Source organism: Felis catus, chromosome X (genome assembly GCF_018350175.1).
Source record: "Felis catus isolate Fca126 chromosome X, F.catus_Fca126_mat1.0, whole genome shotgun sequence".
In the NCBI taxonomy this organism is placed as follows: domain Eukaryota; kingdom Metazoa; phylum Chordata; class Mammalia; order Carnivora; family Felidae; genus Felis; species Felis catus.
In genome coordinates this window covers 27,324,339-27,351,678 of record NC_058386.1, presented here as the reverse complement: position 1 = coordinate 27,351,678, position 27,340 = coordinate 27,324,339, and the positions used below count along the sequence as shown (strand labels likewise).

At 39.9% G+C, this 27,340-nt stretch overlaps 1 protein-coding gene across 14 annotated transcripts in view; it reads left to right on the top strand.

Annotated features, from left to right (window-relative positions):
- Positions 1 to 27,340, top strand: part of DMD (dystrophin) — a 2,379,610-nt gene that overhangs the window by 1,769,191 nt on the left and 583,079 nt on the right. The window contains exon 1 of one of the 14 annotated variants that reach the window (XM_045050801.1): positions 23,799 to 23,892. The exons of the other annotated variants lie outside the window; for them this stretch is intronic. Coding sequence (XP_044906736.1) covers positions 23,869 to 23,892 — 24 coding nt within the window. The 5' untranslated portion in view covers positions 23,799 to 23,868. Of the gene's footprint in view, positions 1 to 23,798; positions 23,893 to 27,340 lie in introns of those variants that run through there. 14 annotated transcript variants of the gene reach the window in all.

The following is a 27,340-nucleotide window of genomic DNA, read 5'->3' as shown; positions in this document are numbered from 1 at the left end:
GACTGGGAATGGGAATGGGGCTGGATATTTTTTGATCATTTTGTCTTTTTGGTCTCCCTACACTCCTGCTTATTATTTCAAATAACTTTAATTATGTGGCAACTCTTTGCATGTGATCATGATGCTGACTGGTATTTTTCAACCTCCTGTGGTTTTTTTGGTTTTGTTTTTTAAGGTATAATCCCAATGTCAAACCCTGTTTTGCTTCCTTTTCTTCCCTTAGTTTGATTTGTATATTGATATCACGGTCAGGTGGGCTATAATTCTTTCAAGGAAGAGAATAGAGAACTGAAGTGCAAATTCTCTAAAGCTGAGAATGCGTTTTTTTTTTTTTTTTTTTACATTCATCAGAAGCTCTGCAGATGTCAATTAGAGTTTTCCCATTAGAAAAGCAATTCCCTGCCCCCCCCCCACCAGATATTATTATCTAATCATGCCATCACATCCTTAAAATCTGTTAATGAATTTATTTGGTTTTGAGCGTTGAGTCTAATTATTTTGCGTTAACATGAAAATAACCTAGAATAATCCTTTACAAAGTTACAGATAAAACCCAATTGAATTATTTCGCAACTCCAAAAGCCTAAGAGATGTCACGTATCTTTGTTTTTTTCTAAATCAAATAGAATGTGGTCAGAGTGTTTCTTCTACATAGTTGGGGAATTCACCATGTTGGTCTTCTTTCGAGATTCCCCTTTACCTCACTGTCTTTCAAGAGTCTTTGAGAGGCCTCTGGGTACACAGAAAAGAAATCTCCTAGTGGATACAACAATTCTGCCTTCCTTTTCCTTGCCTAGGGATCTTAGTTGTTCTAGATTCTTTTCTAAAATCCATGGTTTTCCAAAACAAAGAACTCTTAACACATTTTGGGGGCAAGGAAATCCAGACTTCAGGGACATAGCCATGCCTGCCATGTGAGAGTGAAAGAGGAAATAGACCTGTTACTCATTTTTAAAGACATAATGCAATTACTTTCGCGGTCAGGTTATCTTGCAACCCCATTCATCAAGTTTTAGCAGGTTGCCTACTAAGAGATTCTGAAAGAATACAACCAAGGAAAGCTAAAGAATCCTAAGGGCGATGAGATCTGTAATGGTAGCTCCTTCTGTCTGTGAGGTTGTCACAGGTAGGTGGCGGTTTAAGGACACTTGCCTGTCATGCTGAGCTTACAAAGGGGAAGCATATGGCTAATTTTGAAACTCAGCTTATAGTCTATTCTATGATTTATTGCCTAAATCATAATACACTAGAGAATGGAAATAGGTGCCATTATGAACGATGCCAGACAACAAGAATGAACTAAGATTGTCCAGGGTGAACTGGGTATAGAGTTACCTTATATATAGATAAAGGAAATTAAATAAGTGTCACCCTTTGCAAACGGAGTTATTTGATATATGGATTCTTTCTTGAAAAACATTATGTTATGTGGTCATTGTTTATAATCTATTTGAGAAAACCAAAAAGTAAACAGGCAATTTGGGTATGATGAAACAGTCTATGATTGGGTAAAAACAGTATATTCCTTTAAATTAAATCTGGCCATAACTGAGAAGTTCTTCAATTGTACCTAATGGAAAATTCAACTCAGACTGGCTTTAAGAAGGAAGAAAATTAGTGGCTTATGTAACAGAACTATTGTGTGGGCTTCAGGCATGGCATACTCAAGGCTCCAGGTCATTGCTCACTTTTGCCCTTCAACATTGCCATAGCTGTTACAGGATATATTTGGCATACCATACTATATTAACAATGAAAGAAAACTTTCCTTTCTTGACCTTCAAATGAAACTGCTTAGCTTCTCTCTGATTGGACTAGCTTAAGTCATACAGTCTCACCTAAACAAATCATTGTGACAAGGAGGATGGAAGTTTTCACCCTCATTCCTTGGTTTTATAAAATGAGATATTGTGAAGGCTACCAGTTGACCTGCTGTAGTCACTATTCCATGTCAAAAAAGATTTCCCAGAGAAATGAAGGTTTCAATGAAATATAATTCCTGTCTGACCAGACTAACCCTCTTAGGAACATGGTTCATTTTTTTGTTTCATTATATTTTCTTATTTCTCAGTAGTGCTCTGTAAGTAATTGCGGAATTTAAAAGCCGGAAAGAGAAAGAAGGCACAGAATGCCATCTCCTTCCTCATTTCGAAAGGAATTGAAATGAACATACGTATTCATTTTTTTAATCACACATCTAGAAAAATATAATGTATTATATAAACGTGTCTAAACAAGGACTCCCAACACCGAAAAACAGGAAAAATGTGGTTATTACCTTATTTCATTCCTTTTTTATTCTCTTTTTCTTTCTCAAGTCTTCGATGACATCTCCAAATACCAGCTTTAATTCATAACAAAAATTGAGCAAAGAATATTGCTTTTGTAATTTGGAGGCTCCATCCTCTCCTCAAATATAGAGGAACTTTCGTAACATAGGAACATGTGTCCTGCTTCTTCTCGTAGTTGCAGAAATGGCATGAGCTTTCTGGAGCCGGGCATCTAAAACCTTGCCTTGCGTGTTACTGGCAAACTGCACAACTTGTGTAATTCTCAGTTTGAGCATCTCTATGTCACAGTATCGTTATCAGGACTAAAAGCACATTTTAAGCTCTTTGTAAATAAATCTCAACCCTGCAGCTGTATCTGTTCCACCTGTGTGTCCCTTCTCTTCACATCTCCTTTTTGCTCTCACATGACAATAGTATTTTACATCATCCACCAAAGTAGACGATTACGTAACGTCACTCTTTAAAACAAATATTAATTTTAGATGATTAAATAGGTTTGTATGGAGGTCCCTCTTGCTAATCGTAGCAATTATCCTGGGTGAAAAATGACCGATGCTTGAAAAACCAATTAATCACGAGGACTATTTTTGCAGCATAAATAAATCAGACTTTCAAATCTGAGATGGACTCAAAAGGGCAATAGCAGTGTTTCAAAGCCTGTTGCCATTCGATGCCACAAACTTTAAAAAAAAGAGAGAGGCTCGTTTTACTCAAGTTGGTGTCCCAGTGCTCCAGAAAAAGGTGTGTTTTCGTAATAGACGAGAATTTTTTACTTGGATTAGAAAGAAATTCTTGGAGTGTAGTGAGAGGAGCACCTTCTGTTGAAACAGTTTTTCAGACAGCTGAGTAGGATGCGTGCACCTCACGTCAGAGATGGGATGGTTTTGAGAAACCCCGCGGCTGGAGACAGGTGTGTTTGAACCCAGGGAGGTATGCAAGGATATTTGCACTTTGTTTCTTCTAAATCATTCTTACCTTGCTTGATCAAGGCGGAAGGGGAAGAAAATGTGCATGGTATTATGGGAAAATTTTGCCTCTCTCCTATGGAGGTTTTTAGGACAAGAATGTTCTGGATATTAGTGCCAAACGCCCAGTGTTTATTTACTTAAAGGTAATGTCACAGCTCTGGTTTCTGGGAAGCAGACTCTGACGTGCAGGTGAGCCTATGGGAGGTTTATTTGGGAGTGTTCTTGGGGTCAACAGAAGGGAACAGAAGGAGAAGCTGAGGCTGAAGTGACCCTTCAGAATTGTTATGATTTGGGGAGAGCGGACCAGACCTTTATAACTTCACGTCCAGGCACCCATTGGAGATGGGCTTTAGGGAAAGGAAATATAAACTTGTGCGAGGTGATGTACTTCAACCAAAGCAGTTCCTGTAAGGGAGTTGACAGCTGAAGGTTGTCTATCAGGAGTGCTACCGGCAGCTGAGGAAATAACACCCTCCTTTCTGAAGGGGAATCTGGGGAGCATATTACAGCTTCTCAGCATAGATAAGTTCACTATTTCAAATGAGGCCTAGCTGGAAAAAATTAAGTGTCCAAAATTGAGTAGATTGCTGAAGTAAATTGCAGTGTATTGTCAGCCAATATGTACTGTACGATATTGTTTTGTTGCAATATTTATTGCCCAAGTACATATATATTTATAGAAACACATACCACTTATATTTCTGTGAAGATTATACATATCCATATGGAGTGTTTTGGGAGGAAATATGTATAGATGTACATACATATATATGTGTGTATATATATATGGAAATATGGGAGGAAATATGTATACATATATGTGTGTGTATATGTATATGTGTGTATATATGGATATGGATATAGGTATAGTGAAAACTTAGTATGGTACATATGGGCTACCCCCACTGAGGCAGGTGTTCATTCACACATTGTCAGGTGTTTCATACATACTCTGTATGAAAGGCTCACTTAAGGCAGTGATATATATACATGAATATGTATATATCTGTATATATATATATATATCTCACATATATAATTAATATTTATAACTATAATAAAAATTAGAATTGTCTTTGGGTGGGTAGGGTTATGGGTGTTACTTATGCTGTTTAATGGATTGATGTTTCCCTATAGTGTTATGAGTCTGTATCGTTTCTTTATATAAAGAAACACAGCAAAAGAAACTTTAAATGATCACTCTGGAAAAGAATTCCAATACCGGATATTTAGATTTGTTCAACTTTTCCATTAAAGATACTGAACAGCAGAAAAAATGTACGAATAGGACAAAAAGAGCAGATTTTGAAAAACGCAAAGAAATGCTTAAAGACAGAATTGTTGCTCAGCTACCATTACTGAAACGTACAGCATCTGGCTTTGGCCACCTTGCTTTTGACAAATTCCTTTTGGCCAAAAAATGTGAGGCCAAATAATATGCTACTATAAAATTCTGGGCGCTCATGCTTACCATTTATTATGCCCTGGCATGTCCCAGTCACTGTAGTATACACATGGCATTTAATATTTCAACGTTTGTTTATTTTTGGGACAGAGAGAGACAGAGCATGAATGGGGGAGGGGCAGAGAGAGAGGGAGACACAGAATCGGAAACAGGCTCCAGGCTCCGAGCCATCAGCCCAGAGCCTGACGCGGGGCTCGAACTCCCGGACCGCGAGATCGTGACCTGGCTGAAGTCGGACGCTTAACCGACTGCGCCATCCAGGCGCCCCTAATATTTCTAATCCTCAAGTGTAGTGCGCACTAACTGGTATTATACTTGTTTTGTAAAGGAAGAGAATCAAAGACATTCAGTTAGTTGCCCGAGGCAATACCATTGGCAAATGCCTGGATTCCAACCCAGGCTTATTGGCAAGAAACCATGTGTATACACACACACACACACACACACACACACACACACACACACATAACATATACAAATTACGTATATAACAAATATATATTTACAATGAACTTAGCATTGAGAAGTACTCATTAGGACATATTTGGGAATAAAAAGAGTCTAGACGAAAATGCGTTCCCCAAGAAAGATGAGGCATCAAAATAGGCTTTCTTATGATCTTCAACTATTCTTTGAAAAAATATACCCAGGGAAGCAATAATAGGGAATCTGAATCTTGAGCAGAAAAGCAACAGAGAACTTGTCAAAGAGCTAAGTTATGAATGTCAGGGGAAATAAGGCTTTTGCAGCCCAGATAGGCACCCATAGGGTGAAACAAATTGGCCTCACCACAGTGTGCATCTCCATAAATGAATCTCTTGTATTCAGCTATGATCAAGCTCATTCTTCCCCTTCCCCGCCCCTCACTGCACACACATGCATCTCATAGGATAATTATATAGATCCCATCCTGCGTTTTTAACTAAATTACTAGGCCCAGGTATTGTTTGGCTTCAGTGGGCAAACAGTAATGGTATGAGTAACAATAGATCAAAGACAAGGCAGGATTGTGAAATTCCTCAATTAATAGAAATGGTACAGAGAGATGAAATGAAATCTTTAAAGATCTGGTTGTTAAGTCATGTTGGACAAATACAGCCATGAGGAAATCAAAAGAGAAATATCTGGGGGCACCTGGGTGGCCTCAGTCAGTTGAGCGTCCAACTTCGGCTCAGGTCATGATCTCACAGTTTGTGAGTTCGAGTCCCCCATCGGGCTCTGTGCTGACAGCTCAGAGCCTGGAGCCTGTTTCAGATTCTGTCCCCTTCTCTCTCTGCCCCAACCCCACTTGTGCTCTGTCTCTCTGTCCCTAAAATAAATAAACATTAAAAAAAAAGAAATTTTTCAAGTTTTTATTTAAATTCCAGTTAGTTAACAAGCAGTGTAATATTAGTTTCAGGTGTACAATTTAGTGATTCAACCCTTCCGTACAACAGCCGGTGCTCATCCCAAGTGCCCTCCTGACTCCCCATCACCTATTAAAACAAAGAGAAAGAGAGAAATTTAATGTTATACTCCAAGAACCAAATCAAATGCATTATTGACTTGAAGGAGGTGAGAATTACAGGGAACTATTGCTTTTGTACTGGTTACACTTCCTTAACGAATAATGAATTTTAAAGTGTGTGGCTTGCACCGTGTTGTCAATTGTCCTTTGTCAATATCATTATGCATAGCCGTTGGGTCGTTTTTGGTAGATAACAGTAGTAAAAGCTTAGTGTGTTAGTAAGGGTTAGTTACTCTCCCATACCCTCACTCTCAGGTGTTACGATCACAATCTGTGTAAAACCTTTACTCAAGGCAGGCATGAGAATATTCTAAAATTTAAGGGTAGGATTCACTTAACCTTAGAGAGGGGATCATGCAATCAGAATCTTTGGATTCATGTGGATATACAGCATGGTGTGGACATCAAAACTTGGGTACCATTCCAAAAAGTACAGGGTCCGTAGCTTGCTGGATTTTTATATCTGGTCCTGATAAAGATGAGGAAAGTCTCTAATATAGTTTACCCCAAACATGTATCTTGAATAACAGCAATCTCCTAAATGAAAATTCGTTTCTAACATTTGTTTTGCTCGTTAGCGACACCTCTGGTGTTGACTGATTAAAATGGTTAAAAATGCTTATAGCACCTGCCTCAGGAATCTGACCTTTCTGATTAAAGTCTGACCCCTCCCCCATATGAATTCCTGATTGAGGCCACTGACTGCTAACACATTCATATTATCACATATACAATATCTGTGCTGAAGTCTGTTAAAGTAAATTATAGACTTCATGACATAGAATTCAAAATTTTTTTTCACGGAAGATGGTTTTGGGGTTTTGTTGGTTTGTTTTCCCACCGGCATTTTAACATGCATCCAATCAAGAGTCTTGAATGATTCATAATCTCCAAGGTCAAATTTCTTCATCCAATTTATCTTCCTTACAGAAATCATCATGGGTAGTTGAAATGTGTAGTGTAGGTGTGCCTTGATTTAGGGTATTCAGCCTTAAGAATATATCTTTCTGGTGAATGAGCTGACTCTGGGTCAACAAGTATTTGTGCCAGGATTTTGTCCTTGTTCATAAATATTTTAAGTGAGACGTTTCTTTCATTTCTCTTGATGCCCAAACTACGTGAGAAATTGGATTATTTTGAGTGGTCTCACAACAAAACAAAACGCGAAGCCCCCAAATGAAAAATTCTTTCTACTTATTCAGAAGAGGCAACTGTTTTGCGTAGGTTCAATCACGAAAGAAATGCTATTATGTGAGCACATCTCCCTGGCTTGTATGGGGGTAATGGGGCATGGGATTTACAGATTCGGCATTCACGGAAACATTGAAAAGATATGTAGCTTTTCCCTACAACTTTGCTTACTGAAACCCTCAGTGTTTGCTGTGAAAAGAGTTTATTGTTTGCTTTTCATGCAGATCATCTCAGTTTTTATTTGTTTATTTAATAGTCTGTAATTTAGAATAATGTAGTCTTTTTTTCTGGTACTGTTTTGAAGGAGCAAGCAGAAAATGCTAACAGGAAACAGATTAGCAAGTATCCCATGAATCAGAGTTCATTCTTTCTCTTTCCCTTCCTCCCCCCTCTTCTTTCCTTCCTTCTTTGCCTTCTTTCCTACCTCCCTTCCTTTGTTTCCTTCTTTGTGTTCTTTCTTCCCTCTCTCCGTTTCCTTCTTTCTCCCTTCCTGTTTATCTATATCTTCTGCTTTGTCAATGAGAGAATCATTTATTGTAAACAGACCGGCTGATAGTGAAGTTTCTGTGAAATCGCAGGAGGGCGTAGGTGGGTGGGCTCTCCGGTGGGAGCTGCCTGGTGCTCTGCATTTCTTATTCTCCCTCCACCGACTTTGTGATTAATTCCAAGGTAGACAAAAGTTTTCATCTTAAACTAGTTCGCAAAGTTAATCTCTAATGGCGTTGCTCTTCTTAAAAATGAACATCCCTCCAGTATGAAAACCTCCAGTAGTGAATCAATTCAGGTGATTCAGGGGTGTAACTTTTGCAGCAGGTGAGTGTATGGACTGATACAGCTACACCCATAGACTTCATTTGTGACCTTCTCTTCTCTCTACCTTTTTGTATATCTAAAATGTTTCATCATTATGCTCTGTGAAACAACCTCATCATGTTTTTAATAGCTGTTACTGTTTTGCAGTTCTTTTCCTTTGATTACTCTTGTGGATGTAAGCCTTTAGGCATAATATTTATGTGCAGGATTTATGCAGGATTCTTCTAAAGGGATGATGAGGTATCCGTTGTACTGTGAGAAACCTCATCATTTCAAAATTTCTTAATTTGGTTTTGCTCAGAATGATCAGAAAGAATAAAGGCTATGTAGGATTCATCTCGTGAGAATTAGAGCGGGAGGCTTAATATTTCAGGTCTTTCTTAATATTGGCACATCTATGAATCAGCAGTAGATTTTTTTTCTCGCCTTTGAAATATAAAGTTCTAGACTTAATTAAAATCTCACTCATGTTTTACCCCCGGATGAGTCTATGTTTGAATGTTCTTCCACTTTGTTTTCAACTTTGGAAGAGAAGCGAGGAGAAAAGAAAACAGCTTGGTTATTTTAACTGATCATTGAGAAATATCTCAGAGGTCCCTTCCCTCTATTTGTTTTGTTTCTGTACATGTTTGTATTTCCTCAGTTTGGAGAAAACCGTCTGCCATTCTGAAGGTCATTTACCTGAAAATGATAGAGAGCTGCCTCACTTCAGACAAGTGCATAGTAATTATCTATCAGTGATCATTGTTCATTAGTTCCCTATTTCGGGATGGAGGGACCGCCTCCCCACCTCCCGCCCCCTCCCCCCCCCCCCAGCACATTATCCCAGAGCCTACTGATTCATTCACGTCCTTGGGCTAAATTGGCCACCCACTGTGCTCGTGTTGTTTTGTGTACGGTGGTGAAAAGATTTAATTGGATATTGTTGAAAAGACACAGAGGCTAACTCTCAATTTTCGTGTGTGGCTCTTCCCTCTCCCTCTGCACCGCCTCCTTTCCTTGATGAGAAAATTGCCCTCTCCATGGTAACAATTAAAAAAAGCTTCCCGAGTTTTTGGTAGTACTTGTTGCAGAGAAAAGAAGTCAAAAAGTAGAAGCAGTTTAAAAATGAAAAGGGGGAGGAAGACAGCTGGGAAGAAGGCTTAATGTTTATGAGTGGGTGTTGACGGGGGAGAATGAAGCTGAATGAGCAAAGCTGAAGGGAAGCTGGTGTTTCTGTATCCCAGAAGGCCGTCCCCCCCTTCCTATCCTGCGGGCTGTCATTCCCCCAAAGATAAGGGCTTTATTCTGGATTTCTGCCAGGATTCACTCCTGAAGAGCTGCTAGTCACAAAACAACAACACCCTGATTTCCTCAAGGAGTCACAGTTCATTATTATTTTTTTTTAATGCAACGCTTTTGTGAGCTGCAGTTTCCACCTCTTAACAGGGACATTCAAAGGCACTTTGGGTGACAGGATGAGGAGGATGGCAACAGTGAACCTCTCCCGCCTCTGGAGGCCTTTGGTTAAACTAGGTTTGCCATGGAGGGCTGGATTCTCACTGCTTCGTGCCTCCTGTGCTTTCCAGATTGTGGAATTTTGTAACCCTTCGCACTGACTTCCGCGTAGTACTGAATCAGCCCCGAGAAGGGTGTGCCACATTGTGACCGAAAGTTTAATGCTAAGTGGCTGCAGACCATTGGTGGTGGGGTGACTAATGGCTCCCCAAAGATAGCTGTGTCCTCACCCCTGCCACCTGTATGTTACTTTACACGGTGAAAGGGACTTTGTGGAAAGGGTGAGGTTAAGGATGTTGACATGGGGGCGGGGGATCTTCATGGATTATTCTGGTGTGCCCATGGTCATCACAGAGGTGTTTAGAAGAGAGGCCGCAAGGAGATAATCCAAACAGGCAGGGGGAGGAATGAGAAGGTGCTACCCTGCTGGCTTTTAAGATGGCGAAGCTGGGCCAAGAGCCCAGGAAGCCTCTGGAGCTGGAAAAGGCAAGGGAACAGGTTGTTTCTCAGAGATTCCAGAAGGAACTCAAGCTCTGTTGACACCTTAATTTTTGTTTCTAACGCCAGTGTTCAGACTTCTGACCTCCAGAAGTGTAAAACAATAAATTCAGATTGTTTTAAACCACTAAATTAACGACGGGAAACTAATACAGCCATGAACATTTGATAACAACTGATTTTGCGCAATTTTAATGCAGGCTTTCTTAACGCAGGCGTATTTTCTCTTAACTATAAGGAATTAAAGTAGGGTATGAAGAAAATGTCATGATCGCCCATTTTAACCACAGAAATATGTATTTCCGGTATTTAAAAAAAGACAGGGGTGCCTGGGTGGCTCAGTCGGTTGAGCGACCGACTTCGGCTCAGGTCATGATCTCGCGGTCTGTGAGTTCGAGCCCCGCATCCAGCTCTGTGCTGACAGCTCAGCCTGGAGCCTTCTTCCGATTCTGTGTCTCCCTCTCTCCATGCCCCTCCCCCGCTCATGCTCTGTCTCTCTCTGCCTCAGAAATGAACATAAAAAAATTTTTTTTAATTAAAAAAAAGACAAATTTAGATGCAATGGTGCGGCATGACAGCGGTAAAGACAAAACAAGAGAAAATGTCCATTTGGAAATGAAGTTGGGAAAAATGAACAGTAACAAACCAATTATGTAACTTTCCCTCCGTTTTTTTTTTTTTTTTTTTTTTTCTTCATGATTTGTTTAACCCGTTGCACTCGGTTTTAGATACTGAACTGCCATGAAGCATTGATGGGTTCAGTGTCAGTAGAAGCGTCACAGGGGCAGGAAAGCGAAGAATGTATTTGAGAAGAGAAAGGAGAGTAGTTTGTTCAGATGCTGCCGGGGACAGGGATAGGCGTGGCAATCAGGCAGACCTGAGTTCAAATGCTTTTCTCCTCCCACGTGTCTGGCTGTCTTTGGGGAAGTTATGAGGCTCCTCTGAGCCCGTTTGGTCATGTGTAAGAATAGCCAGCTAGGGAGGGTTGTCTCGGGATTAAATCGTGTTTGTGAACCATCTAGCCCAGCTTCTGATACATTGTAGCTGCTGAGGAAGTGGTAGCTATGATGTACCAGGGAAAAAAACGCTGAAAAGGACGATCTGGGGCATTTTCTTCCACCCACACCACATCTTACTTTTGTGACTTTGCATAAGTTATGTAACCTCTCTGTGCTTCATTTCTCTTATCTGTGAAAGATAGTAAAAGTGCCTAACTCAGATGGGTGGTCTACATTAATATAGGTAAGGTGCTTAGGACAGTTCCTGGCACATAGGAAACTCACGATACTAGTTGTTGCTGTGTTAGAATTGTTAGGCCATGGGAGTTTGAATTGTAAGGCAGGGAACTTTTGGAGGAATGGGGTGACAAGTTTCAGTAGTTATGGATGGAGAGGACTGTATTTAAGTGGATCCAGATTGGGGCAGATCATTACTATTAAAAGATTACACGATGGATATTTACGAAACCAAATCCGTGTAATCCGTTGCATCCCTCAGATTCCCTTTTCTCCTTATTTTTTTTTAACCTTCTGTTTTGGGCTGCCCTTTGTACAGATATTTAATACTCAGACTTCTCTGTAGTAACACATGTGCTAAGAGTTCATTTTGTCAATACTTGTGTATGATGTCATCCCTTTCATGAACCAACAGCTCGGGATTAGCTTTGTGAAGTTTTAATGGAAGTATTGACCTCATTAGCACCCCTCTGGCCACTATCTTAGAGAAAACTTCCACTAAAAGGAAGGCAGATCATTCATGGAACAGAGAGAGAGACAGGAAAGAGGGAGGAAGAGCTGAGATAGAAGTATTAGAAATGAGAACCAACCGACAGTACTGTTTTATGTATTGTTACCAGTTTTTGCCTCACCTGGTCTCATGCCTCTAAAATGTCCCGTAAATAAAACACAGAAATGTGAAGAGAGAATTCTTACTGCAACCTTTCTCCACGGATTGCTGCTTCTTTTTAAATGACTGAAAATATATTGAAATGGGTGTTAATATTAAGCACCCTTCCCCATAAAACAGAGAATTAAACTTAACTCTTCCCTATAATGTAAACAGCTTGATTAGGTATGCAGCATTGCAAAATCTAGTTAAGAACTGATTATACTTGCCCTTGGAGCACATCTAGAGGCTCATGGGTAAAGAGTTGTGCACATTTTCCTATCAAACAGAACACGAGGTTTCCATAGTCCTCAAAATCGGCTTTGATCGAGCCATGGGTTGGCTTGGAACTGTGCCACGTGAAGCAGTGCACCCCTTCTCCCCCCCCCCCCACCAGCTGGGCTTCTTTCATGGTGCAGAGCGAGTGTGTGATTTAGTGGCACAGTGTGCTAATGTAGACCCATTTTTATAGGATCAGAACTAGTACAGTCCAGAGAATTGAAAAGTATGTCTGAGCTTCTCCCCCTAGAATATGTCCCCTCCTTTAAAAGCTGTCACACGGCAAGTTCCAATTGAGTTAAAGGCTGCTGTGCTCCTACAGGGAAATATATTCTATTGTAATTTTTATGTCCCCCAATAACAGTCTGTTCTTTGTTTACTGAAGAGAGCTTTTATGTCATAAAATGGCATTTTTTTTTTGACAGGGAAGCAGAATCATTGTTTTATTATAGAAAATTTCCTCTTACAACAGCAGAAATAAATAGCTCATCTCTTAAGCTCCTGATCAATGTCTAACACCTCCTACCCCAGCAACACTTCACTGCAAGTGTATTAACACTCCATGAGAGCAACTCTATTCACCTACCGAGAAATGATCTTCACAAATGATTTACAGCTAAGCCAGGGCTTAAACACATAGCACCCAATCAAAGGCAGATTTTTATCTTTTCCCCAGTCACATAATGTCTGAGAAGAAATAGATCAATGTCGGCCTCTGAGTATATGCAAAGAATGTTGTCTCTTTTGAAGCACGAGGCCCAGTTGTTGAGCTTTTTTTTTTTCTGTATATGTACGTCTAATGGGACACATCACACTGTTTGGATGCAAAGGTGTCGTATAGATTGGGGCACACCTCTCTTCTCCTTTTGGATATCGTGTCTCCTGTGTGAATGCACAGAGCTGCCCTCATGCTCCCTGCCTCCCGCTCTCACTCGTCTCACACTTGTTTGTAAATCTCAAAGAGGTTTCCATGCCCTGAAGATACCATTTTTTAGCACAGACACATAATGGCTCACTATCCGCAGGTGCTCTTTGCTCTGTAGGGCTCGGAACTTGGTGACGTCAGAAGGTTGAGACCTGATAAATGAAATACCTTCTCGGTAACATATTCCTCAATTGCTGTTACTGCAAAGAAACTCGGACTAGCCATATGTGACTCATTTCTACCTAAGGTACTTGAATGTTTATAAATAGGTTTATGACTTTTCTGTCCCCAAGATTGGGTGATATAAAGGTAATTACCCTCATTTTACAGATAAATAAACTAAGCCCAGTTCTCTCCCTGTATATGCAACATGAATTGAACAGCTGTGCCAATTATTTTGATAATTCACGTCTTCCCATACACCACTCAAAGATGGGAAAGGAGCCTTTGAGGGCTTGAATTACACCGATTGACTGTGTATATGAGTTTAATTGCCTCTAGATGATCACTCAGTCTCCACTTGACTTGCACGTCCGGGTAGCGTCACAGAACAGTGACATCTCTTACTTTGGCGATGCGTACCACGGTTCTCATCTCAGCTAAAACAGTGGCATCTTTAAAATGTTTTGAAATCATGAAAAAGGCTGGATGCATTTTTAGCATAACCTTTCCTTGGCCGTGAACTTTTGTTGTTGAAGGGATTAGTATAGTACTTATTAAATAGCAGGCTTTTTTCCTAGAACCTGGAGACTTATCTGAAGACTCATTTCCCAAAGGAAATATCATAGGTCTAATGCAATAATAGATATAAAAGGACATTGCAACGTTAAGTTCACAAAATGTGACGTCAAAATATTATGATGATAATTCTTATTACCGCTGATAATTGAGGGATCCCAATTCTCTCTCATTCCCTGGCAGTCTCTTTATTCTTCAGAGCAGGAATCTAAGAATTTTAACATTCTGAGTGTTCACTTTTTTCTAAACTGAAACAACAGTCACTATGTACTCGCATCTAATTTAATATCACATGACAAGTGGGATCAGAAAATCTGCTTAATAATTCTCTGCGACAGTTCGTTGCCAGCAGTGGGGCTGAATTTCTTTTACTTACGTGCAGTGGAGTTACTATTTTCTCCTGAAATAAAAGGATGCGTGAGGTTAATTTAGAATGGTTTGCATGTTTTCATGACTGGAAACGTAAACAGAGGGGCTGGATGAGGGACGGTTTTCTTGGATCGTTACAGTTCAGCTTTGGAGTCCTCTCTTCAAAAGGACTTTGGACATGGGGCACCTGGGTGGCTTAGTCGGTTAAGCGCCCGACTCTTGATTGCTGCTCAGGCCATGATCTCCCGTTTTGTGAGTTCGAGCCGTACATCGGCCTCTGTGCTGAGAGCACAGAGCCTGCTTGAGATTCGCTCTCGCTCGCTCTCTCTCTCTCTCTCTCTCTCTGCCCCTCCCCTAACTGCTCGCTCTCTCTCTGTCAATAATCAGTAAATAAAATTTAAAAAAAGTACTTTGGATGCAAAGGTGCAAGGTTAATATTTCCACAATGCCACTTTTATTGCGTCATCCCTCTGTTCTAGAAACTCCGGTGCTGCCCATTGCCTTCGGTATCATGTCCTTACTCATTCGTCTGGTAGTCAGAGCCCTAGCTTCCCTTCCCAGCTTGGTCACGGCCATGAAAATTCTGCTCACTGCAGAGCGCCCCCCCCCCCCCTTCTGGAGCACTCTATAGTGTGTTGGTGCCTCCACACATTGGTTTAAGCTCTGTCCTTGGCCTGGAATCGCCCCTCCCATCACTGGGTCATCGCTATCAATCCTGTTCATCGCGTAAATGATAGTTCAGCTTCCTGATCCTCAAAGTCACTTTCCCTAAACAGGCTCATATTAAAATTGCGTTCTTCAGAACCCCATCAGCATAGAGTCTATAGCCTGTAGACTGTAACGTTTGCCATTTACATACTGTGTTCTCTTACTGACTAACTGCATGTGTGAAGGAATGGGCAGGCCTGAAGGTCGTCTCCCCAGCTGCATTGCTAGCTCATTGCACGTTGAATTCATTGGGCATGTTCTTTTATTCCATCCTCTCTCACCCACAAAGCACATGCCCTACTGTAACATATCGTGCGTAGACTCCTGCCAATACACATTTCCCACCCATTTGATCGATTGGTACGCAGTTACCTGTTAACGCTGGGCCTCTTTATCTGGCATTTCTACAGCTGTGGATAGTATGTTTAGGATGCAAAATCAGGATATTCTGCACCAGGAAAAATATTACAAATAATGCCCTCAGAGAGTTACGTTTCACTGCTCGTGTCATGTAATTTGTCGTCCATTTTATTAATTTGGTTCACTTACAATTCAATTTGCTGTATAGTGTGCTCTGATTAGATAAAAGACAAATTATCTTGACTACTTGAAGTTAGAATGCCTCCAAAATGGTGTTATTTAAGATAGAACAAGAAATGAATGATGGAAAACTTGAGCAGAAAAAAAATCCCAAAATACGTATATTATAAAATGATTTCGGTTTTCCCTTTCTTCTAAAATATATGGGGGGAGAAAAAAAATGCATCGCTCATTTCATTCGTCATAACATCAAAAGCAAATGTGACGTACATGACAAAAACTGGTCTTAAAACTGCCCCAATTATCCCTTGTCGACATGAGGAATTTACGGAACAATAGAGTTTCAAGAAATGTGAACAACGTAGAATAACTGATAGATCTAATGTTGAGCAGCTAAAAATATCAGCGCCCTTTCTATCAGCTAAGAAATGTATTTGCAAATCATTATCGACAAATTGTAGCCTAAAATTCTTCTTTCTTCTTGACTTTGAAATTATATTTCAAGATCCCTAATTTAGACCCCATTATTTACTTACTGGCTTGTGTAACTGAAAGTTTTCATTTTTGCATGTTAAGGGGTTTATGGAATGCAAGTGAATCAATTCTTTACATTTTCTGTGGCAGAATAACTTGCAAATGATCATCAAAATCTCTTTTTCAACCACAGGAAAGAATTTATTTTAAAAATAACATGCTAATAGTAGATTAGCTTTATATCACACCATTACAAGAAAGGCCTCAGATTCGGGAAGCTTAAGTTTTGTAAGCCCCCCGAAATGCCAACGAATAAGGAAGATATTATTACCAAAAAACAGAGCGATGAATTCCACAGACTGTCCTACTGGTTTTTGAAGCTGATAATTTCTTAACTAGCTATCCTAGGTTTCTTGTTTAAAGGTAGGCAACTGACCACTAATTTTTATAATATTAACAAACACTGCTTGAAACAGAGATGTATGTTCTAGTCATTCCCCCACCCTTCTAGTTAGAATTATCTTTTTTGCATTGCCGTTTCCCCCTACTGTGTTCAGTCCTTTGGTCAGTCATCACTCTCACGCACGGTTGTCTGTTTACCATATTTCCCGGAAAAGACCAAGAACGGAGGAAGGTGTTCCAGCCAGAAAGGATAAAGTGTACAAGGGCATGGCATTCCGCAAGTCGTGGCTCCCATGCCTTCATTTTTTCTAGTCTTCACTGTTACCTGGTTCCTCTTGATAAAATCCAAATACCTCAGGCTGGTTTTCAAAAACCCAACCATAAAACAAGATCAATTTTCTTTTATCTCATCACAGTGCCCTATACAACAAATTTGATTATAAGTAAACCACATATATAAACAGGAAGATAAATGACACGACGTGAGTAGTGAAATGTAACTCTGAGGGCTTCCGCTACGCCTATCTAAATTATCTCCTATTTTTCCCGGTGAAATTGTAGACATCAGCCACCCTAGCTGAGGCTTTCTTTTATTTCTGTGTCTTTGCTCATGCTTTTCTTTCCCTTATTTTTTTAATATTTTATTTATTTTTGAGAGAGAGAGAGAGAGAGAGAGCGCGCGCTCATGCACACATGAGTGGGGGAAAGACAGAGGGAGGGAGACAGAGGATCCAAAGCTGTGCTGTGAGCCCAGAGCCCTATACGGGGCTTGAACTCACAAACCGTGAGATCATGACCTGAACTGAAATGAAGAGTCAGATGCTTAACCACCTGAGCCACCCAGGCGCCCCTCTTTCCCTTATACAGCCCTCCTCATATCTCATTCCTCCTCATTCCCCAAACTGATTCCTTTCAGTGGCTGTTTCTGTCTTCGCCATTTACTTTGGTGCTTTTGCTAGACCTTTTCTCAGATATACTGTCTAACTTCCTGTTGCACCCTGGGAGGCCAGATAATATGAGCAGCGATAAGCTTGCTTACCCAGTGACCGTGCGCTTCTAGTGGGAGGCCCTGGTGGTGCAGAGGGAGAGAGGAGGGCGAGTCAGGTGATCGTTAGGCCCCTTTACAGCCTCAGCCCCTGTCAAGAGGTCCTCTCCCTGCAGCTACGTCTCAGACTCTCTTAACGGCACCCTCCACGTAGCTTTTCCAGCCTTGAGGAAAGTCTCCCCATCCCAGTTTGGATGGGTCATTTGTTCATTGCAGGTACCCTAACTGATTGGGTACTAAGTGAATTACTTAAATCACTGATTTCCCCTTTTGTGTTCCCATTTCATGTTCCTGTCCCATTTAATCTCATCTGTGCAATAATTAAATCATACTATGTTATCCTGTAATATACTCTATTATACTACAGCATCCGTACTTTGTAACTATATCACACATAGCTCGTAAGTGTGTGGACTCTGGGACCACATGTCCTATGTTAGAAGTTCTGACACGTAGTGTGTGTGGTCCTGGACAAATGGCTTAACTCCTTTTTCTTTCATTTTCCTCATCTGTAAAATGGAGGTAACAGTCCCTATCAGAGTATTATGATGATTAAATTGATATTTTTTTTATTGAGCGCTTTTATGGTTCTTATGCAACAGAAAGTATTCCAAGCATTTTATAAACATGAGCCCTATTTATCCTCATAACAAACTTAAGGGATAGATATTCTTATGATCCTCATTTTACAGCGGTAGAAATGAAGAAGAGAACGGTTAAGTAACTTGCTGAAAATAATCAACCAAGTGAATGGCAGCCAGGATTCAAACCCAGGCAGCCTGACTCCAGAGTCCATTCTCTGTGGACTATGGTAGACTATTCTGGCACATAGTAAGTGCTTAATAAACAACTCTTACTGTTGTTAGGAATTGTATTAATTGTTGATTAATTAATCACTCTATTAATTGTCGATTAGTTCTTTATTTTTGGCTAGATTATGAGTTCCTTAAAGAAAGAGGTCAAGGTTTATTTGTCTATGTCTATTAGCCAAGTGCTTTGCATATATTTGCAGGTTAGTCACTGTTCATGGAATTAATTACTAATTGTTTCTCATGTATTTTTCAAAGCCACGCTAGCCTTGGAAACAACTAATAAGTAGCTAAAACTGTAAATGGAATTTGAGATCCCCCACAGCCATTATTATTGCCAGGACGACAGTTTACCCTTTTAATCCCAAATTCTTAGATGATTTACCACTTTCTCTATATGTTCCTTGCTTTACTTCTCCCACAATCACAAAGACTTTGCTTGTCCAGTAACCATTGGTGCTGACAGGGTCCCGTCTCAGACAACGGCCAATTGTTTTGTTCTGCATTTCCTGACCAGAAGAGATTTTCCCCAAACATGGATCTTTTAGCTTCCTGGCTGATACTTAAAGAAACTTAGAGTAAGTTCTCAGGAACCAAACAAGAGGCATCTGATGGGCGTAATATAATTTGTGTTAAAGTGCAGCCTTCCCATCACAACTTTTATTCTCTGCTAACTTCAGGGTTGAGGTCAGGATTGGCCGCATAAATTGTGGGACCCAGTTCAACATGAAAATGAAGGACCCTTTGTTAACAAAAATGATAAAGAACTTCAAGATGGCCGCAGCACCACGGTAAACCAAGCACGGGACCCATGAAGCCAGCCCTGATTGAGATCTCTGCCTATCCAATGGAATACTTTTTTCTTAACTTTGCTATCTTCCAGAGTCTGAAAACTTGCCAAAAAATTCCTTTTACAAACGTTTTCCAGGAACTCTAGTGTTTGTTATGCATAAAGGAATTTTGGCGGCTTGCTTTGATAACCTAGTATTCTTGAGCTACGTGTGTAGAATAGAACCTCACCATCACAATGTAACACATCTAAATCATTCTTTTATCTACCAGTTCAATTCTAGGCTCACTGAAAGTAAGGGGCATATTCCTTTTAAAAAAAAAAAGTAGCTGTGGTTTTTAATAGAGGTGCTTTTGAAATACTAATTGACTCGAATCTTAAAAGGGATATTGGTAATGTTCAGAAATTGTGAGTTATACATCTTGGTGGTAATATCATGGAATCACCATGTTACGTAGATCTGAAGAGTTGATGAGAAGTTTAGGGTCTAAAAGAGCAAAAGTGGGGCGCCTGGGTGGCGCAGTCGGTTAAGCGTCCGACTTCAGCCAGGTCACGATCTCGCGGTCCGTGAGTTCGAGCCCCGCGTCGGGCTCTGGGCTGATGGCTCAGAGCCTGGAGCCTGTTTCCGATTCTGTGTCTCCCTCTCTCTCTGCCCCTTCCCCGTTCATGCTCTGTCTCTCTCTGTCTCAAAAATAAATAAACGTTAAAAAAATTAAAAAATAAATAAATAAATAAATAAATAAATAAATAAATAAATAAATAAATAAATAAGCAAAAGTGTGTATAGTAGTTGGGGCTTGAGATTAAATATCCCAAGACAGGATTAAAAAGGAAATGATTATATTTGAGGAGATATCTTTGTGCAAGGACACATGGGGAGGAAGTGAGAGAAGGTGGGAGAGCCATTACATTAAAATGCAAGCCTGACCCCAGATGAAAGAAAGAGGGAGAGAAGGCTGTCCAGAAGCATCCCAGTGTGCAGTCTAAGCAAAGCTGTTGGGGAGTCGCTGAGCCCAAATCAGCCACAGGAGCCCGATGTCTCCCAAAAAAGGCTCCGCTTCAGTATTGCTGTCACATTCAGTCATTGGTGGGAACAGTCTGCGGGAGATTTGGCTTCTCTTCAGTGTAGTGATGGGTTTCCAAAGGCAGCAGCTGGGTTCCTCAGTCAGTTAGGTCCCAGTCGTAAAAGGCTTGCACATTGTCATGGCCACCACAGTGGGTATTAGCAGCAGTGGTATTTAAAGACCTGTAAACATAAAACTCCTGGAAGAAAACACAGGAAAAGCTTCTTGACGTTAGTCTGGGCAATGATTTTTTGGATAATGACACCAGAATCGCCGACAATAAAAGCAAAAATACACTAGTGAGAGTGCATCAAATTAAAAAAAAAAAAATAGCTTCCGCACAGCAAAGGGAAAAAAATCAACAGAATGAAAGGTGACCTACAAACTGGGAGAAAATATTTGCCAATCATGTATCCGATACAGGGTTAAGATTTAAAATACGTAAGAAGAACCTCCTGAAACTCAATATCAGAAAACCAAGTAATCAGAATCAAAAATGGGCAGAAGACCTCAGTAAACATTTTTCCAAAGAAGGCATCCAGGTGGCCAAGAAGTACACGAGAAGGGGTTCACCGTCACTGATCATCAGAGAAATACGAACCGAAACCACAGTGAGGCATTACCTCACACATGTTGCAAGGGCTGTTTCCAAAAAGAGGAGCGATTACAGCGTTGGTGAGGGTGTGGAGAAGAGGGAACCCTTGTACACTGTTGGTGGGAATAGAAACTGGTGCAGCCACTATGGGAAACAACATTGAGGTTCCTCAAAAAATTACCAATAGAGCTCCCCATATGGTGCAGCAATCCCACTTCTGGGTATATATCCAAAGGGAATGAAGTCAGGATCTCAAGGAGATATCTGTGGTGCCATGTGTATTGCAGCATTGTTCCCAATAGCCAAGATATGGAAACAACTTAAATGTCTGTCAGCAGCTGAATGGATAAAGAAAATATGGTATATGTATATATATTCACTGGGATATCATTCCGCCCGAAGAAAGAGGGAAATCCTGCCATTTGTGATAACATAGATGAACTTGGACAACACTGTACGGAGTGAAATAAGCCAGACACAGAAAGACCAGTACCGTGTGATCTTACTTATATTTGGAATCTAGAAAAAGGTGAACTCAGGGAAACAGAGTAGAATGATGGTTGCCAGGGGCTGGGAAGTGGGGGAAATGGGGCAGTGCTGATCACTGGGTACAAACCTTCAGTTTTCAGATGAGTAAGTTCTAGAGATCTGCTATACATTATTGTAACTGTAGTTAATGTACCGTAAACTTGAAATTTGCTAGAAGGGTAGATCTCAAGTGTTCCCCTCACACGCACACAAGAGTAACTGAGAGATGATGGCTATACTGAGTGTGGTGATTATTTCACAGTGTATACATATATCAAGATATCGAGTTATACCATTATACACAATTTCTATTTGTCAAACTCACCCAAATAAAGCTTAAAAAAAAGTTTTATAAAAAAAAAAAAAAAGGAGTCTTAGGGATGCCTGGGTGGCTCAGTCGGTTAAGCGTCTGACTTCGGCTCAGGTCTTGATCTGATGGTGTCTGGGTTCACGCCCCACGTCCGGCTCTGTGCTGACAGCTCATAGCCTGGAGCTGCTTCAGATTCTGTCTCACTCTCTCTCTGCCCCTTCCCTGATCGCACTCTGTCCCTCTCTCTCTCAAAAATAAATAAACTTTTTAAAAAATAATAATAATAAAGGAGTCTTAGAGATAATTAAAAAAAACGTTTGTAAAATTTAAACAAAGAAGGGCTGAAGACAATGTAAGTTCCACTTCATTCAGAAGACCCTCCTTAACCCGTAAATTTTATTAGATAGCTCTCCTATATGCTTTGATAACTCCTCGTGCTTTCCCTACCATAATACTCACCTCAGCCTATTGTAATTGCTTATTTACTGCCTGTCTTAACTACTAGTTTGTTTTCTCCTTGAGAATAATAATTTTTCATCCTTTGCTTCTGTATCACCTGTGCCTGGGTCAAAGCCTGACGTAAGTCCTAAAAATTTTTTGCTGAAACCCAAATTGGGGGGCATTCTGCAAAATAACTGGCCTTCGAAACAGTCAATGGTATGACGCTCAAAAAAAGGCAAACAACTTTTTGAGGTTAAAGGAGGCTAAAAAGATTTGACAACTAAATGCAATGCATGAGTCTGGACCGGTAAATGAAAGGCAATTAATGGGGTAATTGTCAAACTATGAATAAAGAATGTGGATTAGATTATAGAACTAAAGCCGTAGTGTATTTTCTGACTTTGACATTGAGCTGAAGTTATGTAAGACAATGCCTTTTTTTCTTAAGAATTAAGCACTGGAATATCAAAGGGTAAAGCTGCAGATGATTCACCAGTGGTTCAGAAAACAGTATCTATTATATGTACATATGTAATTATATCCACAGAGAGAGATAGAATGATAAGTTATAAATGCAATGAGGCCAAATGTTAACAATTGGTGAGTCTGGGTGAAGGATACATGGGAGTTCTTTGACCATTCCTGCAATTTTTCCTTAAGTTTTAAAGTATGTACAAATAAAACGCTTTTTAAAAAAAGGTATTTCTTGAATGAATGGAGGACAAAAGGCTAACCACAATTAGAAGGTGTTCATGAAGAGCATGAAGAACGTGAAGAGATGGAGGTAGAACATTCAGAAACGTAAAGAAGTTCTACCGAGTAGGAAAATATCCAGGCCAGTTTAAAATGTAAAAGAGAAGTGAGGGACTGGAGGACAGTAATGACAGATCCGTGGGTGCCTGGGTGGCTCATTCGGTCAAGTGTCCGACTGGATCTCAACTCAGGTCTTGATGTTAGGGTCATGAATTTAAGCCCCACGTTGGGACTTGCACTGGACGTGAAGCCTACTAAAAAAGACGGCTTTGGTTTTGGCCAACCTATTTGGAGAGGCAACACATGCCAGAGAAGAAGCCGGCAGGTGCTCAGTGAGGCAGTGGAAAGCTAGGCATAGGATTAGCATCCTCACAGGTAAAACTCTTTGAGTTACTAGAAAGGCTGCGGTTTAGGCCCTACCTGCCTTATATGCTTTTTTTTTCCCCCATACATACAGTGGTTCAATAGACTATTTCACCTTGTCCATCCTTGATGTTAATTTTTGAAAATTATAAATGAAAGAATATAAGGTCTACATCTTTACCTTATGTGTAAGTTTAAGTCATGTTTATTTTCTGAAAAAGGCAACAACTGAAAATCACCATGGGCCTTTGTTCTAAGTATAAATATGTGAAGACTCTTGATTTTTGTAGAAATATTAAAAATATGAAGAGTTTATTGTTCAGGTCTTTTTTTAAACATGTAAATATTAACTATTCAACTAAACCATAGAGTTTTCTGCTTGAGTATTAGGTAGAATTCTATTTTACCAAGTACAATAACAAAGTGTAATTCTTTCTAAGAGCTCAGAATGACCTACTTAGAGTATGTATAGTTTCATTGTTTAACTCCCCTTTTCATAGGATTGCTATTTATAACCACTTCCTTCAACCCTGGGGGGACTTAGTAGGATTAACGACTTCTGATTCACTTTGTGTTTGAAGATTTTTTTTTTCTTCCATCTTTGCTCAGCTAGTGGAATCCATGATGAATTCTCATCTCCAAGGGGTAAGCTGTTTTTAGTAAAGCCCAGTAGCTGGCTTATGACTCCTTAGAATAACATCGATTCCTTCCTTCCCTTGTGTTTGTTTCTTCCAGAATGATAGAATCTGTGTAGACATGCTCAATTACCATGCTTAGGTACTGTTAAGCATGTCATGGTTTTAGTCTTGTTCATGTAAGTTATATGTGTAATGAATATCCGGGTTCCTATCTGAAAAATAAATAAGCACAAATAGCATGCTACTTGTTTTAGCATGACAAATATGGACCACTACAGCTAGAATGAGGAAACTGAACATTAAATAGAAGAGGCCTAGAGGTCATTTGAGGATGAGGATTAGAGTAGAAAGAGTGTTTCTCAGAGAGAAGCATCTGGTGAGAGTACCAGATGGGGAGGCAAAGAACAGAATTTCATCGAGGGGTATTTTGAAGGTGGGTAATTTGAGTAATGATTAGATCTAAGGTGTTCTCCCATCTGTGGGTGGCTCAGTGGAATAGAGACGAAGGTCATTCTATTTGAAAAGTTAGGAGATTATAAAACCACGTTGTCAGGTAAGAGAAATTATAATAGCAAATAGAATACACTCAAAAGGAAACCAAATGAAAAGAAAAAAATAATGATTCTTTTCACTGAGTGTGTGTGTGCTGTTCATTAGCAAGAAAGCCTTTCAGTCACTGTTTTTATAATATCTTAATGGAAAAAATATTTAAATATGCCATATTCAAATCCTTTCCTTTATTTCTGGAAAGAGAATCAAAGGTGAAAATTCCCATTGTGCTCTACTAAGAAACCACTATTTAACGAGTATATTAGTGTCTGATAAATCCCATAGCAATATATATTATTATTGTGCAATTTCTTTTTAGAAATGAACCTTTGTATGTATTGACCAAAGAGTGGGATAAAGAGTTACGATTTTGTTTTGAAATTCTTTAGAAATGAATAGTTTTATTACAGCTGTGAATCTCTGTAGGTTTTTAAGGAGGCTGCTTCAAAGGATGTCATTAATAATCTTCTCAGGTGCTTACAAAGCATGTGTCTGTCAGCAGAATTAGAGAATCACCCAACTAGAGAACAGGTTTCACAATACCCTGAGACCTATTTTGTTCATTAGAGAGGAAAATGGCTTGTGTTAAGTCTAAATTGACATGCGTGCTAATTTCAGCAGTAAAAGCTGTTCATTGTGGTCAGGTTTAATTTAGATTAAAGTTGATCCGGTTACTTCTACAACGTACTTCTTAAACGAACTTTGTGATCCTAAAAGAAGGAGAAAAGTAAAGCCAACCTGGGGAAATACATGCAAAAGAGAGAAGCAAAGAATAGCTTGGCTGTTTGAGGGTGAATTAATATTAAAACAAATGAAAATGACGGTAAAGATACTCTTGGTTGTGTAAAAATGTCCAAGTATCAAAAAACACAAATTTGCATGTAAATTGCACAAAGCCGGGGTGCCTGGGTGGCTCAGTCGGTTGGGCGTCCGACTTCAGCTCAGGTCACGATCTCGCAGTCCGTGAGTTCGAGCCCCACGTCAGGCTCTGGGCTGATGGCTCGGAGCCTGGAGCCTGCTTCCGATTCTGTGTCTCCCTCTCTCTCTGCCCCTCCCCCGTTCATGCTCTGTCTCCCTCTGTCTCAAAAATAAATAAAACGTTAGAAAAAAAAAATTTTAATTGCACAAAGCCTACCTAATCCATTCGTGCCCTGTGTTATCTCCATAGATAAAAATTTGTGTACTTTGCTACCTGTATTATATAGAGTTCTTGGTTAAATTTGAGGGAAATATTTGACTTTATCTGAGGTTTCTGGGTAAGTCTGTTTTTAAAGCATCTATTTGAATGTGTTAAATATTTAAGAGTCAGGAATTCCGAAGTACCTTTTAAGCGTGCTGTGTCACAGATGACCAGAGTTTAACATTCTAACCCTGGAAAACATCTTATTTCATAAAATCTATCCACAACTATATGGTTCCTACTTTAAAATTTGTTCAGTGCTCTCCAACTGACTTATGCCACTTACTTCAATAGCTGTCTTTGGCAATTTGTTCCATATTTCAAACACCCTTTTGTGTAAAGAAACCATAAAAGTTAGAAACCTGAAAATTGGATTTTTCTTCTGAGCAATCACAGCTTACAAATGTGGAAAATTGGTTAAAAGTTAGCCCCTCCAATTTTTCAACACAGAGAGGGGAAAATGCGCAAAATAGATGTGTAATGTTTGGATAAGTCCTTGCCATTATTTTAATACTACCGAAAGCAATTGCGCTGAAATCACGAGGCCTGTGTCCCTACCTGTTCACAAAAGAAACACCGCACAAACGATCGAAACTCGGCCTTTCTGAACCCAAAAATCCTTAGAAAATCGGCAGTAGTCAAAGGGTATGGTAGATAACTAAGTTTCCTAAACATTACTATCTCCACCACGTTTCATCTATTCACTTTCATTGGCCTCCTGCGTGGTTATAGGAGAATAAAAACGCAAGATTGTGTGTAAAACATCTGTCACGTACGGGTTATCAACTAACAACAAATATTCATTATGCCTTCCCAAATTAAAATAAAATGTATTCCATTTTAGAAAGAGAACAAGCGAGAAGTCTTATTTTTCCCAAGCTTCTATGTAAATATCGCTGGGACATGGGCCCTTTAGTGCAGGGAGGGTGAGTTGACAGAGACAGTAGATGGACACTGGTGGGAGGGGGGAATTTCTTAGTGATTAACATGGCTACCTATAAATACACACATCCATACACACACACACACACACACACCTATTTCTTGGCTTTATTCTGCTGGTACTTTTACCTAAAGCAGTATTAAAGTAATGGCTAATACAGAATATGAATACTACCTTCTAGTCTGATGCTTTCCAAACTTGCCTCGTCGTAAGAATTAAGTAGACAATTTGTTAAAAAGGCATTTTCCAAGCCCTCCTCCCTACTCATTTGTTCATGGTGGGGGAGAACGTGGGTGGTGAGGCGCAGGAATCAGGTGATTCTCATCGAAGGCAACATCGGGAAAGGACTGACTTCGCTTATTGCGTCCCCTTCTCGTAGGTGAGGAAGCTCAGGTACAAAGAAGTTAAATCAGTTACGTCTCTCGGATCACTTCTGTGCTTTTTCCGTTTCTAAAATATACACTTTAATTTTGACACTGCACAAAATGAGATTACAAGTATAAATAGCTATCTGTCATAAGTCAAAAAATTACATTTCTTGGTTGTGGCACTCATGCACTGGTTTAAGTGAACCCAGGTACTCTGAAATGACTCCATCTAAGCTCTTAAATAGTGAAGCAAGTCTGTAATCAAGATTTTCATCTGTAATATTTTTGGTGGCTAAGAATGAAACACATTTCCTGTTAAAGTGTTCTCTATAAAGCCTTATACACTAGAGATTTATATCCAGTAACATATTTTTTTTTTATTTCCAGAAGTGCTTTGGTTGGTTGGAAAATTGCA